The 13,227-nt window shown below is 34.5% G+C and overlaps 2 protein-coding genes across 3 annotated transcripts in view; one reads left to right on the forward strand and one right to left on the reverse strand.

Annotated features, from left to right (window-relative positions):
- The window catches only part of LOC119839624 (polyubiquitin-C), a 3,366-nt gene extending 1,641 nt beyond the window's left edge, over nt 1–1,725 (reverse strand). Inside the window, exons 1-2 of one of the 2 annotated variants that reach the window (XM_038366021.1) lie at nt 1,568–1,725; nt 7–1,367 (exon numbers count right to left, since the gene is read on the reverse strand). In XM_038366021.1, coding sequence (XP_038221949.1) covers nt 7–1,359 — 1,353 coding nt within the window. In that variant the 5' untranslated portion in view covers nt 1,360–1,367; nt 1,568–1,725. Of the gene's footprint in view, nt 1,368–1,567 lie in introns of both variants that reach the window. The other variant, XM_038366020.1, reaches the window with a different exon arrangement.
- A 522-nt stretch (nt 1,726–2,247) lies between these two features.
- LOC119839793 (ras GTPase-activating protein 1) overlaps nt 2,248–13,227 on the forward strand; it is a 14,279-nt gene continuing 3,299 nt past the window's right edge. Inside the window, exons 1-15 of the mRNA XM_038366234.1 lie at nt 2,248–2,729; nt 2,827–2,940; nt 5,648–5,720; nt 5,799–5,952; nt 6,809–6,933; nt 8,494–8,649; nt 8,877–9,063; nt 9,452–9,745; nt 10,097–10,267; nt 10,648–10,823; nt 11,114–11,186; nt 11,274–11,392; nt 11,502–11,632; nt 11,996–12,165; nt 12,586–12,718. Coding sequence (XP_038222162.1) covers nt 2,573–2,729; nt 2,827–2,940; nt 5,648–5,720; nt 5,799–5,952; nt 6,809–6,933; nt 8,494–8,649; nt 8,877–9,063; nt 9,452–9,745; nt 10,097–10,267; nt 10,648–10,823; nt 11,114–11,186; nt 11,274–11,392; nt 11,502–11,632; nt 11,996–12,165; nt 12,586–12,718 — 2,233 coding nt within the window. The 5' untranslated portion in view covers nt 2,248–2,572. The remainder of the gene's footprint in view (nt 2,730–2,826; nt 2,941–5,647; nt 5,721–5,798; nt 5,953–6,808; nt 6,934–8,493; nt 8,650–8,876; nt 9,064–9,451; nt 9,746–10,096; nt 10,268–10,647; nt 10,824–11,113; nt 11,187–11,273; nt 11,393–11,501; nt 11,633–11,995; nt 12,166–12,585; nt 12,719–13,227) is intronic.

Raw genomic sequence — 13,227 nt, forward strand, 5'->3', positions numbered from 1 at the left:
CAGACGCAGGACCAAATGAAGTGTAGATTCCTTTTGGATATTGTAGTCAGAGAGAGTGCGTCCATCTTCTAGCTGTTTACCAGCAAAGATTAAACGTTGCTGGTCTGGAGGAATACCTTCCTTATCTTGAATCTTAGCCTTCACATTCTCAATTGTGTCTGAAGGCTCAACCTCTAAAGTGATGGTCTTTCCAGTCAAAGTCTTCACAAATATTTGCATACCACCTCTCAGACGCAGGACTAAGTGAAGGGTTGATTCTTTCTGAATATTATAGTCAGAGAGAGTGCGACCATCTTCAAGTTGCTTGCCAGCAAAGATCAAACGCTGCTGGTCTGGAGGGATACCTTCCTTATCTTGGATCTTAGCTTTCACATTCTCAATTGTGTCTGAAGGCTCAACTTCCAAGGTGATGGTCTTTCCAGTCAAGGTCTTCACAAATATTTGCATACCACCTCTCAGACGCAGGACCAAATGAAGTGTAGATTCCTTTTGGATATTATAGTCAGAGAGAGTTCGTCCATCTTCAAGCTGTTTTCCTGCAAAGATCAAACGCTGCTGGTCTGGAGGGATACCTTCCTTATCTTGGATTTTGGCCTTTACATTCTCAATGGTATCTGAGGGTTCAACTTCCAAGGTGATGGTCTTCCCAGTTAAGGTCTTCACAAATATTTGCATTCCACCTCTCAATCGAAGTACCAAGTGTAGGGTGGATTCCTTTTGAATGTTGTAGTCAGAAAGAGTACGACCATCTTCAAGTTGCTTACCAGCAAAGATAAGTCGTTGTTGATCAGGAGGGATGCCTTCTTTGTCCTGAATTTTGGCTTTAACATTTTCAATTGTGTCTGAGGGCTCTACTTCCAAAGTAATGGTCTTACCAGTCAAGGTTTTTACAAAAATTTGCATTCCTCCACGTAACCTTAACACCAAGTGCAATGTTGATTCCTTTTGAATGTTATAGTCGGAGAGAGTGCGACCATCTTCTAATTGTTTGCCTGCAAAAATCAGACGCTGCTGATCAGGAGGGATTCCCTCCTTATCCTGAATTTTGGCTTTTACGTTTTCGATTGTATCAGATGGCTCGACTTCCAGGGTGATCGTTTTACCCGTGAGTGTCTTGACGAAAATTTGCATACCACCTCGAAGGCGTAAAACTAAGTGAAGAGTAGACTCTTTTTGAATGTTGTAATCAGATAGGGTTCTTCCATCTTCCAGTTGCTTTCCAGCAAAAATAAGCCTCTGCTGGTCAGGAGGAATACCCTCTTTGTCTTGAATTTTAGCTTTTACATTTTCGATAGTATCAGACGGCTCTACTTCCAAGGTAATGGTTTTACCCGTAAGAGTTTTCACAAAAATCTGCATTTTAATTTCTGTAACAAAAATAAGTTGTGTTTATGAATACTATTTAAATTATTGGTTTTGTTGTAAGGTTTCTGGAAGTGACGCAAAATTTAAATCTAGAACAAAGAAGCTGTACACAAAATGGCGTCGCCCTTTGTTTGGATGATGGATCAATATTTGAATTCTGACGCAACAATGAATTGCATTCATGTAGTTAAAATACACTCACCAGTTATGATCGCCCAAAGTTTATTAGATTTTGTCACTTATAAATAAACCAATTTAACTTATTGCCAACTATAAAGAAATATTTCACAAGATATTCTAAAATTAGGTAATCCAAATACTTTCTATGACACAAATCCACAGCAAAGCGCAGCGAAAAATAACGGAGGCGTAAAGAGATTACAGTTTTTATAGAACCGGTACAGCTTTTGTCTATGGTACTTATTATGTATATCAATACAAACTCATGAAGCGTGTTCATTTATAAAATTCTATATTTCTCGCTATTGGTAGAAAGACCATAACAACCGTTTTTGTGGCCATTTCGACATTTTTTTATTTTTATAAATACGTAATAATAATTATATTTTATAACGAAATACATTCAAAGAATCTATGATTCGCTCATTTAGTAAACACAATCAATGAAACACTATTTGATGGGAGGCTTAAAAATTTAAATTTATCACTCGTATAAATAATAATTGATGCTATAAAAACAAAATGTATTAATAATTAATATATATGCACAACTACAAGGGAAAGGAAAAGAATTTACTGGCTAGAATCTAGATTTTGTAAATGCGCTTTGCTCTGTGTTTGTTGATAGTCTGTGGACTCCTATTATAATTTATAATCTATAGAATGAAATGTCATTTATTATAAACTGACTGTCTTCTGACTGCCTGTTTTGTGATTTTTGTGAATAATAATCGGGCGTATTGATGCTCATCTAAAAAGAGATTTTGCGTTATTGAATAGTTTCGGTAGTACAATTAAATTGACAAAAAAATAAAGTGATCGTTTTAGGTATTCCCTGCAGCTAAGAGAATAGTAGCAGTGATATATCTATAAAATTGTATAGTTGAATACATACTGATTTGGTATTTTATTTTCTTCTACATGTAAAAGTATAATTTATAATTTATATATGAATCTTGTGAATAATGTATGATTCATATTTGCATTTTGTGTTGTAACTTACCATTGAAGCATTGTTAGTATAATAATGGCTGATTTAATTCGAGCTATGGGGGCGCCGATCGGACCCCCTATAAAGGACAAGTTAGGATCGCCTTCAACAGAATCTGAGGATGGTGGTGGAGATATAGCGGAATTAACAGCAGACTTAGAGCTTGATGAAGCTGACGGACCGAGTACTAACGGTAAAATATTCTGACGTAGTTTTATTTATCATATTTCACTAGCCTCTGCTTGTATTTTGTTGGGGAAATAGAGATATAAAACTTTTTCGAACCTCAGGTGAGCGACAGGCTGTTCTTGCTCCTCCAGAAAGTGAGTGGTACCATGGAAGGCTTGATAGATATACTTCTGAGGAAAGACTGTGGGCTACTGGAAAGCATGGAAGTTATTTAGGTAAGCAATTTATTGTTATTAATACCCCATCTTAACAAATACAAGGTGAAGTGTTTGCTTGTTTGAGTATGCTAATCTTAGGACTATTGGATTAATTTCAAAACTAATTTTACCATTTGATATACAGTATGTGATCCCTTATATATCAGGGGTGGAGCCAGGACAGATAGCTTGTGTTATAAATGTTCTCAAAGTATAAATAATACAACACCTTACCTTAGGTGGATTGGCAATGAAACATTTCAAGATAATCTTATCATTATTTCCATATATTCATATAAAATCAATTCTGAAGTAACCTTTACTTCAGCTTTGTTAAAAATATATTTAATTTCAATTCAATAAATGTTTAGTATTATATAGCCTATAATAATTACATTAATTATTGAATAAAACACAATAAGTGCAAATAAGCATTACACAAGAACCATTAAAGATAGATTTTCAGATTTAAAATGGATCATTCATAATTGTTATTTTTAATGTTAATGTGATAATTCTAGTAAAATTTCCTCATTCCAAATGATTGAATGGTTTGTTTATCTTGTATAATAACTAGCTTTTGCCTGTGACTTTGCATGCATTAAATTCAGAGTAATTTAAAGATGTTATAATATATAAACAGCTTCCTCTTGAAGCACTCTATCTATAAAAAAATCCATCAAAATCCATTGTGTAGTTTTAAAGATTTAAGCATACATAGGGACAGAGAAAGTGACTTTGTTTTATACTATGTAGTGATTATATTTTTGTCTTGTGTTATAATATAAAAAAAACAATTCATGAATATAATAAACCATTTAAGGTATGTACACAATGTGTTAATTTAAATTATGATGAAGCTCATCCTTATTTATTTGTTTTAATAAGTTTCCTATATTTTCTATTTGTTCTTTACTGTAATTCTTTCAATCAATTTCAAAAATAGCTATTTTTTGCTTATTTATCATAATAATATCAGGGTAGAGATTTTTTATTCATTTAAAACTCAGTGGAATGGTTTAAAAGTTAATGTTATTAATAAGCAACAGTTTGTCTTATTCCAAAGTTTGCCTCTTTCATACATATCAGTTGATGACAAAACTGTCCCACTATTAACAAAGTTTACAATATTTAAAGTAAACAAATATAAAAAAAATTATCTATTGTTTATGGTGGATTAAACAATGAAGTTAATTTATTAATTGTTGCATATAACAAGGGATTAGATAATTACTTGTAATTGCTCCTTAAGAAAATTAATTAACACTTTCTCTTACTTAAGTATAACTGGTTGTAATTAGTAAATTTAATCATGTTGTCTTAATATTTCATAATGTATTTTTCTCAAGTGTTGCTTTAATTTCTTATAAGGTAGTTACCATAAACAACATAAGATATTTGGTAATGTATTGTTTTTGGTAATGGTATTATACATAATATTCTTTGACATAGATGTCATAAAGAATATTATTATATTAGAATAGCATGGAATTATAATTTTTGGAAATTTATACTTGTCCTTAATCAATATGATCATCAGTCCATATACTGTTCATAAGTATATTGTGTATAAGTTCCTACTTTACGGACAAGAGGCTGCTGCGTAGGTGCAGACCATACTCCACCACAACAGTGAAGTGCGGGTTGGCAGATGTCACATGTCGTTGAACTTTTGATTCTTCAACATGCTGGTTTGCTCATTGGTTTGAAAAATCAATTTATTTCTTGCACAGTCGTCCAGTGGCAAACCTTTGTTTTTACATGTTTTGAGCCCGAGGTGTTAACCGCTCAACCATCACTGCTCTCGGCATATTAAATACTATGCCGAGAGCAGTGATGGTTGATCATAAATATGAAAATGAAAAAAAAATAATCAATTTTTTTCATTTAAAATTTCAGCTAAAATAAAATTCGTGTGTCTGAATAGAATATGCTGAATATGTATTGCGTTTTTTTATAACCTTTTATTAGTAGGATATACCTAAAAAAAATACAAAAAATTATAGAATGTTTTTTTAATCATCTTAAAATACTAAAAACTAAGAAACAAACTCCAGTTCATACATTAGAGTATGTCACAATAGACAATGTGCTGTGCAACATTAGAAGTTCCCATGCAAAAGATTCTGTACGACTTACGTAATGTAAGGAGCTACCTGTATGTTTTGTTTGAAGTAAAATCAGCAAATCTAGGCAATATAAAGACTTTTTAAAATTAATCTTCGTATCATAGAATCAGCTTTAATCATGTTACAGATTTTATATGTGTAAAGTCCTATTAAATGTATCTAATGTAATAAAACAGTGAATTTAAAATAAGAATATACATCACTAGCTAGCGGTCCGTTTCGGCTTCGCTCGTGGTACATATATAACCTAGCCTTCCTCAATAAATGGACTACCTTACTCTGAAATAATTCAAATCGAAACATAAGTTCCTGAGATTAGCGCATTCAACCATACAAACAAACTGTTTAGCTTTATAACATCAGTATATATATAATATATTGTATATTTATAGAGTCCTCTACAGTTTGTATACCCCTAACATCTCAAGTGTCGCCTCAGAAGCCTTAAAATCTACTTGATACTAATCTCCTTAACAAAGACTTGAAGTTATTTAGTGTATCGTAAAATAATCTATTGTTATACATGTATGTGTATTGTATAATGTAGTCGATGATAAAATGTCTTCACAAAATAGTTAAACGAAATATCTTTACAGTCCGAGAAAGCGACCGAAAGCCGGGCTCGTACGTATTGAGTTATTTAGGACGTACTGGCATTAACCACTTTCGGTAAGATATTTTTAACATAATTTAGAGTAAATAACAGTTTCGTGATAAATAAATCAAAATAATGTTATTTGTTTTTAGAATAACAGCAGTATGCGGCGATTACTACATAGGAGGCCGTCAATTTGATTCCCTCGCAGAGCTAGTGGGTTTCTACAGCCATTGTTCGGACCTTTTGAAACGCGAGCGTCTCGTCGAGCCGGTTCCTCCGCCTGAACCTGTCAACGATAAAAAGGTTTGACTGGAGAGTTGTTTTTGTGAAATGAGCTTTTTCTTCGCTGGTAGCTGGTGCTATGCAATCTTTTGTCATTGCACTTAAGTAGCACAAAACTTGTGAATTGACGCACACATTTTAACGTTGATGATGCAATGCGTAACTTTTTATTTAATTAATATTTTTTATTTGTTCTAACTGGACAATTGTTAAAACTATAGAAATTTTTAATATGTATGTCATCTGTATAGGAAAATAAAAGAGTTACTATCGGTATATAGTTACCGATATATTTATTGCGTTGATTCAAAACGAAAGATTTAAAAGATTTAAACTCGTCTTCAAGCTCGAACTTGAAATTAGGTGAAACTGATAGGAGAATCAGTGGGCGTCATATCAAATAGCTAGATAGAGCTGGATCATTATGGATTATGTACAAATAAAAAAATAAAGAAGTTTTCTCCAAAATTTATATTATAGTTCTGATATTTGGGACACCAATATTTTAATATACTTTTCACAAACCTGTATTTGAAACATATAAGTACATAAAGTGTCGTATGTTTTAACGCCACATGTTTCCTTTCATTCGGTTTATCAAGTTTGTTAGAGAGGTTTTATCTTTCCAATTGATACCCTTTCGATCGATGTAATAAAAGTACAGGGTGTGATTCTAACAGATTTTAGTCAGTTCGATTCCCAGGTGCGGTCATCGAATTTTCGGAAATCTTTAAATGAATTTTCTTTACAAATATTATGGAATTTTATCTATGACCAAAATTTTCTATGTACAGTGTTTGCTGACTATACTTGTATAATATATATATATACGGAGTTCAAAGTTGTAATCTGTAATAATACATTCGGTGTTCAACAGCGCGTGGTGGCTATTTTACCCTACACGAAGATGCCAGACACGGACGAGCTCACATTTCAGAAGGGCGACATTTTCTTCGTTCACAACGACATGGGCGACGGGTGGCTCTGGGTCACTGCACATAGGTGATTATATGTGATACAGTTCCTAATGTATTCAATATGCACAAAAGTACTGAATAGATATTATGTAACTAGTTGATCCGGCAAAGGTTGTTCTGCCTTACACTTATCATTTATATGTACATGTCTGGCTTCTTAGACCTAAGACAGGAATGCAATATATTGTTAGCTTCAATTCCAGATAGACAAATATAATATAAAGGACATAAATTCTATTTATTAAAACACCTAAAATACAACACACATTCCTACATAAAAACCTAATTATTTAAAATTCGCACCAAATTGTTTATTATCTGCAGTTTACCTTGACATCGCTATATAATTTTAATTTCCGCTACGAACAATGAGTGCGTAGTTCCTACGATTACTTGTGGTAAGGGAGAGTGAAGTGTATGCCGACCTTCGTGGTACTCTGGATCACAATTGTTTATTGTACACGCATAAATTTGCATAGTTCTATATCACAGAGCTTGATTTCATGAATATAAAACATTATATAATAGGTAGCGATTTAAATCCCTTTAGAATTAACTCACTTATTTAGATTATGAATAATAATATTCAGTAGCAATTATGTTCTGATGCGCAGAAAGTTGCGCAGTAAGCAATTCAATTCAAATAAAGAATAAAAGAGCTATAAATAAAGTATGAATAAGCAAATTGTATTGTGTTTCGTTACCAAATATGCTTCCAGACAGCCTACATTTAGTTATGGTTAGGTTTCAATACATGTTTATGCGCAGAAAATACTATCGTACGTTAACCAGTCGCGTAGTAATAATGCGGTTATGCTGCATAAGACATTGAGTCGCATTAGCAATCGACATGTGAAGTAATTATTTATTATATGTAGGAAAACAATTACACTTAGTCTGAGAGACTGTTGTTGATTTCCTTTATTTAATTATTGATTTATTTTCTCCCGTACTGACATTTACATCAATACAATTATTTCCTCTTAAATTGAATAGTTCTTATTAAGATTTATAGAAGATATATAGACGCAATGTTCAAGTGAACTTAGGTACACAATGCTCTATTATCCCCGAATCTCCTTTCAATGGGATACTTGTCTGTATTATTAGTATTTTTTATGTTTATAATTATTATTCTCAAGTTTTATAAAATTGTTACGTAATTAAACTAAATATTAGTCAGTAGGATGACATCATCAATCATGTGCTGTACTGCTCCTTCTGGTGGGTAAGATAAAGAATAAATCTTGGCTTTATCAAATAAATTTTAATCCTTTGTGAAGTACTTAGTAAGATAAATAAAATCATTATATTATAAAGTTTTTGATTTTATTTATCTTAATAAGTTCCTTGTTTTGTTAATGACTATACGCTCGTCCGGGCTCCGCCCGGAGTTCAAGATTCCTATTTTATCCCAAGGGAGCATTTAATCAGGATGTAAAATATCCTATCAGCCAAGTCAGTTCATACCCTGTCTGTATTCAAAATTTCATCAAAATCCTTTCAGTAGTTTCAGCGTGATTGACGGACAAACATCCAAATTTAATTTTATTAAAATTCAAATTTATCAAAATTAATGTTATAGGACGGGAGAGCAAGGAATGATCTTCAGGGAGTTAGTGGAGGACTTAGATCCATCAATCGATCCCAATACTGTTTTCTCTTGGTTCCACCCAAATTGTACTAAGAGTGAGGCAGTTGATATGCTGGTCAAAGCAGGACCAGGAAGCTTCTTGGTCAGGTTAGTTACATTCCTATGTCTAAATATTGCTTTTTTAACTTTGACATAAATATTCTATAGAACAAGTATATTTATTTGTTGATAGTTACACGAAACGATAATTCAGCATAAAATGTACGATGTTCTAATATAAAATTGCCAGTAATATTTTAAGTGTGATTTATGGACTTGTAGAATAATTCAGTATATTTTTTATTTGTTTGCTGAACTCCAAATAATATTTACAGGCCTTCGGATAACTCTCCCGGGGATTACTCCTTGTTCTTCCACATAAACAACCAAATCCAAAGGTTCAGGATCGAGAAGAAGGGCGTGCGGTACTTAATGGGCGGCAGGACGTTCGAGTGTTTGGACGCCGTCATCAATAGATATAGGAAGGAGCAGATTGTGGAAGGACACACATTGGGACAACCTGTACGTAATATGTATTGTGTTCTCGTATATGGGCGAAAATTTAAAGTGCAATACCTTCTCACTTAAATTAATTAGTACCTGGATGACCGAGCTTTACTCGGTTTTTTTTTATTCGCCAAAAAATAGTATTATTATTCGCCAATAGATGTCAGGAAGAGTCATAATAAATTGGGACTACTCAAACGCCTCCTATATGTTAAAAAAGTAAGTTTAAGTCGATAAAACACGAATATGACATCCTAGCTAGATCGATTTATCGCCCCCGAAACTCCCTATATACTAAATTTCATGAAAATCGTTGGAGCCGATTCCGAGATTCCAATTATATATATAATAGAATTATTAGAATAACAAAATATTAGCACCGTTTCCATTACTATTGTTCCAGCTCATTGCTGAGGGCCATCAAATTGAACCACAACAAAGCACAACAGGCGCTGCGGCTGAAAAGATATACGCAACTCTACGGGAGTGTCGAGATCAAATCGGTCTGAAAAAGATGAAGGGTATCAAGCACCAGGGCTATTTACATAAGAAGTCGGACAAGGGGGCCAAGAAGTGGAAGGCGTTATACTTCGTGTTGCTGCAGGAGGGAACGGACACGCATCTGTATTTCTACGACTCGCCAAAGAGGACGAAGCCGAAAGGATTGATTGACTTATCCTGCGCTTATTTGTACCAGGTAATGCGGATGTTTGAATTTTCGAGTTGTCATACAAGACATTTACATTTTCTCTTTCCTTTTGTAGTTTTTTAAATATATAATACATACTTATTGTATGATTTGTTGAAGCTTTGGGTCGACTAGTCGTAAGTGTTGTTAGATTAATTTTAGCGTGTTATCGATAAATATAAATTTCCACCAATTAATGAATTGGTGTATTTAAAACAAAAATAATAATTTTAAATCGTTTTTGTTGTATAAAATTTGAATAACGTCGTTACAATTTAACATAATTTTACACACCCACACACAACACAAACTTTGTAGGCAACTAATACGTCTGACAAACCGATTATGGTTATATTGTAGGTACACGAGTCGCTGTGGGAGCGCGAGTTCTGCTTCCAGCTGGTGGAGCGCGCTCTGCCGTGCCTCTCCACGCACACGTTCCTCGCCGCGGCGTCCGCCACCGAGCTGCGCGGCTGGCTCGACGCGCTGCGCCCGCTGTGCGTGCCGCAACAGGCGAGGCATCAGTCTAAAGTGAGCGTTATTGCGTTGGTGATAGAGACGATTTTGTGTTAGTCTCTGTTGTTGACGCTTTAAAGTTTTTTTTTAAATAATGTGAAAACACTATTTATTCCATGTTTAAAGTTGTAATCATATAACTATTTAGAAACTATCTTTCACTCGTTCACTTTTCTCAATATTCTTTTTTCATTTAATCTGTCCATCTAAAATATTTATCATAGTTAAATACGAATGTCTTTCTGATATGAAGTCGAAATTAATACAGTGACCTAGTGTCTGAAATAGTAATATATAGAAATGTAAGTGCTAAAATACTCAAATCTAAGGATACATGTTACATAAATGATTTATTGTGTATGAAATGCGAAATGAAGTTGCACCGTGTCGAGCAGGTGTCGCGCGTGGTGTGGCTGCGCGCGCTGCGCGTGCGCTGCGTGACGGCGCACCGGCTGCCCGCGCGCCTGGCGCCGCGCCCGCACCTGCGGCTGGCGCTGGGCGCCGCGCCCGTCGCGCGCACGCGCCCGCGCCCCTCGCCCGACCCCCACTGGGACGACGAGTTTGTGTTCGAGTACGTGCCATATTGCATCTTATATTTGCTTTATTATTCTTCTAACTCGGAAAAAAAACAAAAATCGCATCAAACAAATTTATTTTAATCTTAATAATTAGAGTGCATTTTGTATTCAATTAAACCATCTTGTTTAAACGGCGGAATTTTAAAATCCAAACCTACCAAGTATACTGCGTATAAAATATCTAACTATATACATATTATATGTTTGAGGTTAAGCGTAATTAGTTATATATGTTATATTCGACTATATGCAAGGAAATTTAGTATATTTTTTTTCGTTACAGTGATGTGCCACCAGATGTCACCTCATTCACTATTACGGTACACAATACTGGGAAAAGAGGCAAAGAATCTGAGGTAAGATACAACAATATATTAAAATTTATATAATTTTCACTTGTTTTAATAATTAGTTATTTTTTGTCATGTATATTTACAACTCAGGTTGCAGAATTGACCATCGAGTTAGCAAATCTGGCGAACGGTGAAGAAGTAGAAGAGTGGTATCCCCTTGCTGGTATGACTCCTATTGGAGAATGGGGATCGCTAAGACTACGTATTAGGTGATTAAATCTTTTTAAAATAAAACTCAACACTCTCTCCGTAATGTTTTGTGTTGATGTTGACCTTTTTGGATTAAGTACATATTATAAACAATACTCAAATTTCTAGATATATGCAAGAACTAGTCATGCCTCGGGAAGAATACAACCCCCTTCGACAACTGCTGTTGGAGCCCGGCTTGCCCGCTGTCAAGGCGCTCGCGGACCTGTGTAGGACGGATAGACAACCTCTTGCTACGTGTAAGAAATTTTTTATTCTACTGTCACTAATTGCAGGAAGTAATTATTATGTTCATAGTGTTTCCTATTACAACATCAGTCGTGAATACTTTAAAATGATCATCTAGTACATGTTTGACGTTAAACAATTTATAAATATTACGTATAAACGCATCACGACGAATCCGTTTTTGATTAAATCATTAAAGGGACAACAAAGAGATCAATCATAATGAAGCGTAATTTTTTTTTTGCAATGGATCACATACTTTAAGGCATTATCAAACACTGTTTTAGCTCATGTGGTCGCCTTTAATTCATATCACAATGATGCACGAAATTACTTGTTATCAATAATGTGAGTAAACATTGCAACGTGCACAGCGGTGTTGCACGCGTTCTCGGAGTGCGGGCGCGGCGCGGAGCTGGCGCACGAGCTGGCGGCGGCGGAGGTGGCGCGCGAGCCGGACCACCGCGCGCTCTTCCGCGGCGCCTCGCTCGCCACCGCCGTGCTGGACGAGTTCATGCACGCGCTCTGCAAGCCCTTCCTGCAGGTGCGCCGCCCCGTAGCCCTCGCGCGTGTAGCGGCGCCGGTTGGCGGCGCTGGTGGTGGCGGTTAAGAGAAAAAAAAGACTTAAATAACAAATTGTAACTTGATTTAAATCAAGTTACAATAAATCGAGTTTAAACTCGAACTCAGATTGTTTTAAACTCGAACTCAGATAAAAACAAAAAATTTAATCTCAACTCAAATTCAAACGCTAACGCAAACATAGAAACAGATACAGTCACAAACTGAATCTCATAGCAAACTATATTTGTATATAACAAACTCGGGCATCGCGTTAATCAACCAGTCTTTATGTAATTTAATATTCTATGCAAATTGATGAGATAATATTTCTGTAAAAGTTTAAAATTATATGCACATGTCTGCACCTTTTCTCATTGATGACAATTTTTTTATGTCATAGGCGGCAATTTCTGAAACAGTACAGAAGTTGATCGATGCGAAGCAGTCTGCTGAACTCAATCCTACCAAAATGGATTCACCCGAAGATGCTTGTAATAATGCTGAGTTTTTGCTTATGATTCTAGATCAGGTAAGTTTGAATTCCTGAATTATGATAATTGACTTTTGTTATTTAGTATATGTTAAGAGGTAATATAGAATTATTTATACAGAAGACCTTTGATAGCTTAACAGAATTAATCCTTTTAAGGAAATTTTATCATGGTTAACAGAAGTGTTAAACAGTTAGTTAAACAGTAAAATGAAGACTTTACTTTTTTCGGTAGTTATGTTGTTTAAATACATGTTTTATATAAATCAAGCATACCGAAAACCAGAAAGGATATGTATTGTTATGTTTAGGTTAAATAAAAAAAAATAATAATTAAACCTTAGATATCTTTGCAATATTAGGTGCCTAATTAGTATTTTCTTGTGTTTCGTTTTACGCGAGTATTATATACAATATTTCTAGAAATAGAGGTGCAGATAGCTCGCAAATAACAATATTTGTATGACCTTCAAGGCATATAATATCTTACGTGTTAATAATATAATGAATTAATCGCGTTTAAAATCCGTTAAAAAGTCTTTGATTTCTAAA

Source organism: Zerene cesonia, chromosome 4 (assembly GCF_012273895.1).
Source record: "Zerene cesonia ecotype Mississippi chromosome 4, Zerene_cesonia_1.1, whole genome shotgun sequence".
Classification (NCBI taxonomy): Eukaryota; Metazoa; Arthropoda; class Insecta; order Lepidoptera; family Pieridae; genus Zerene; species Zerene cesonia.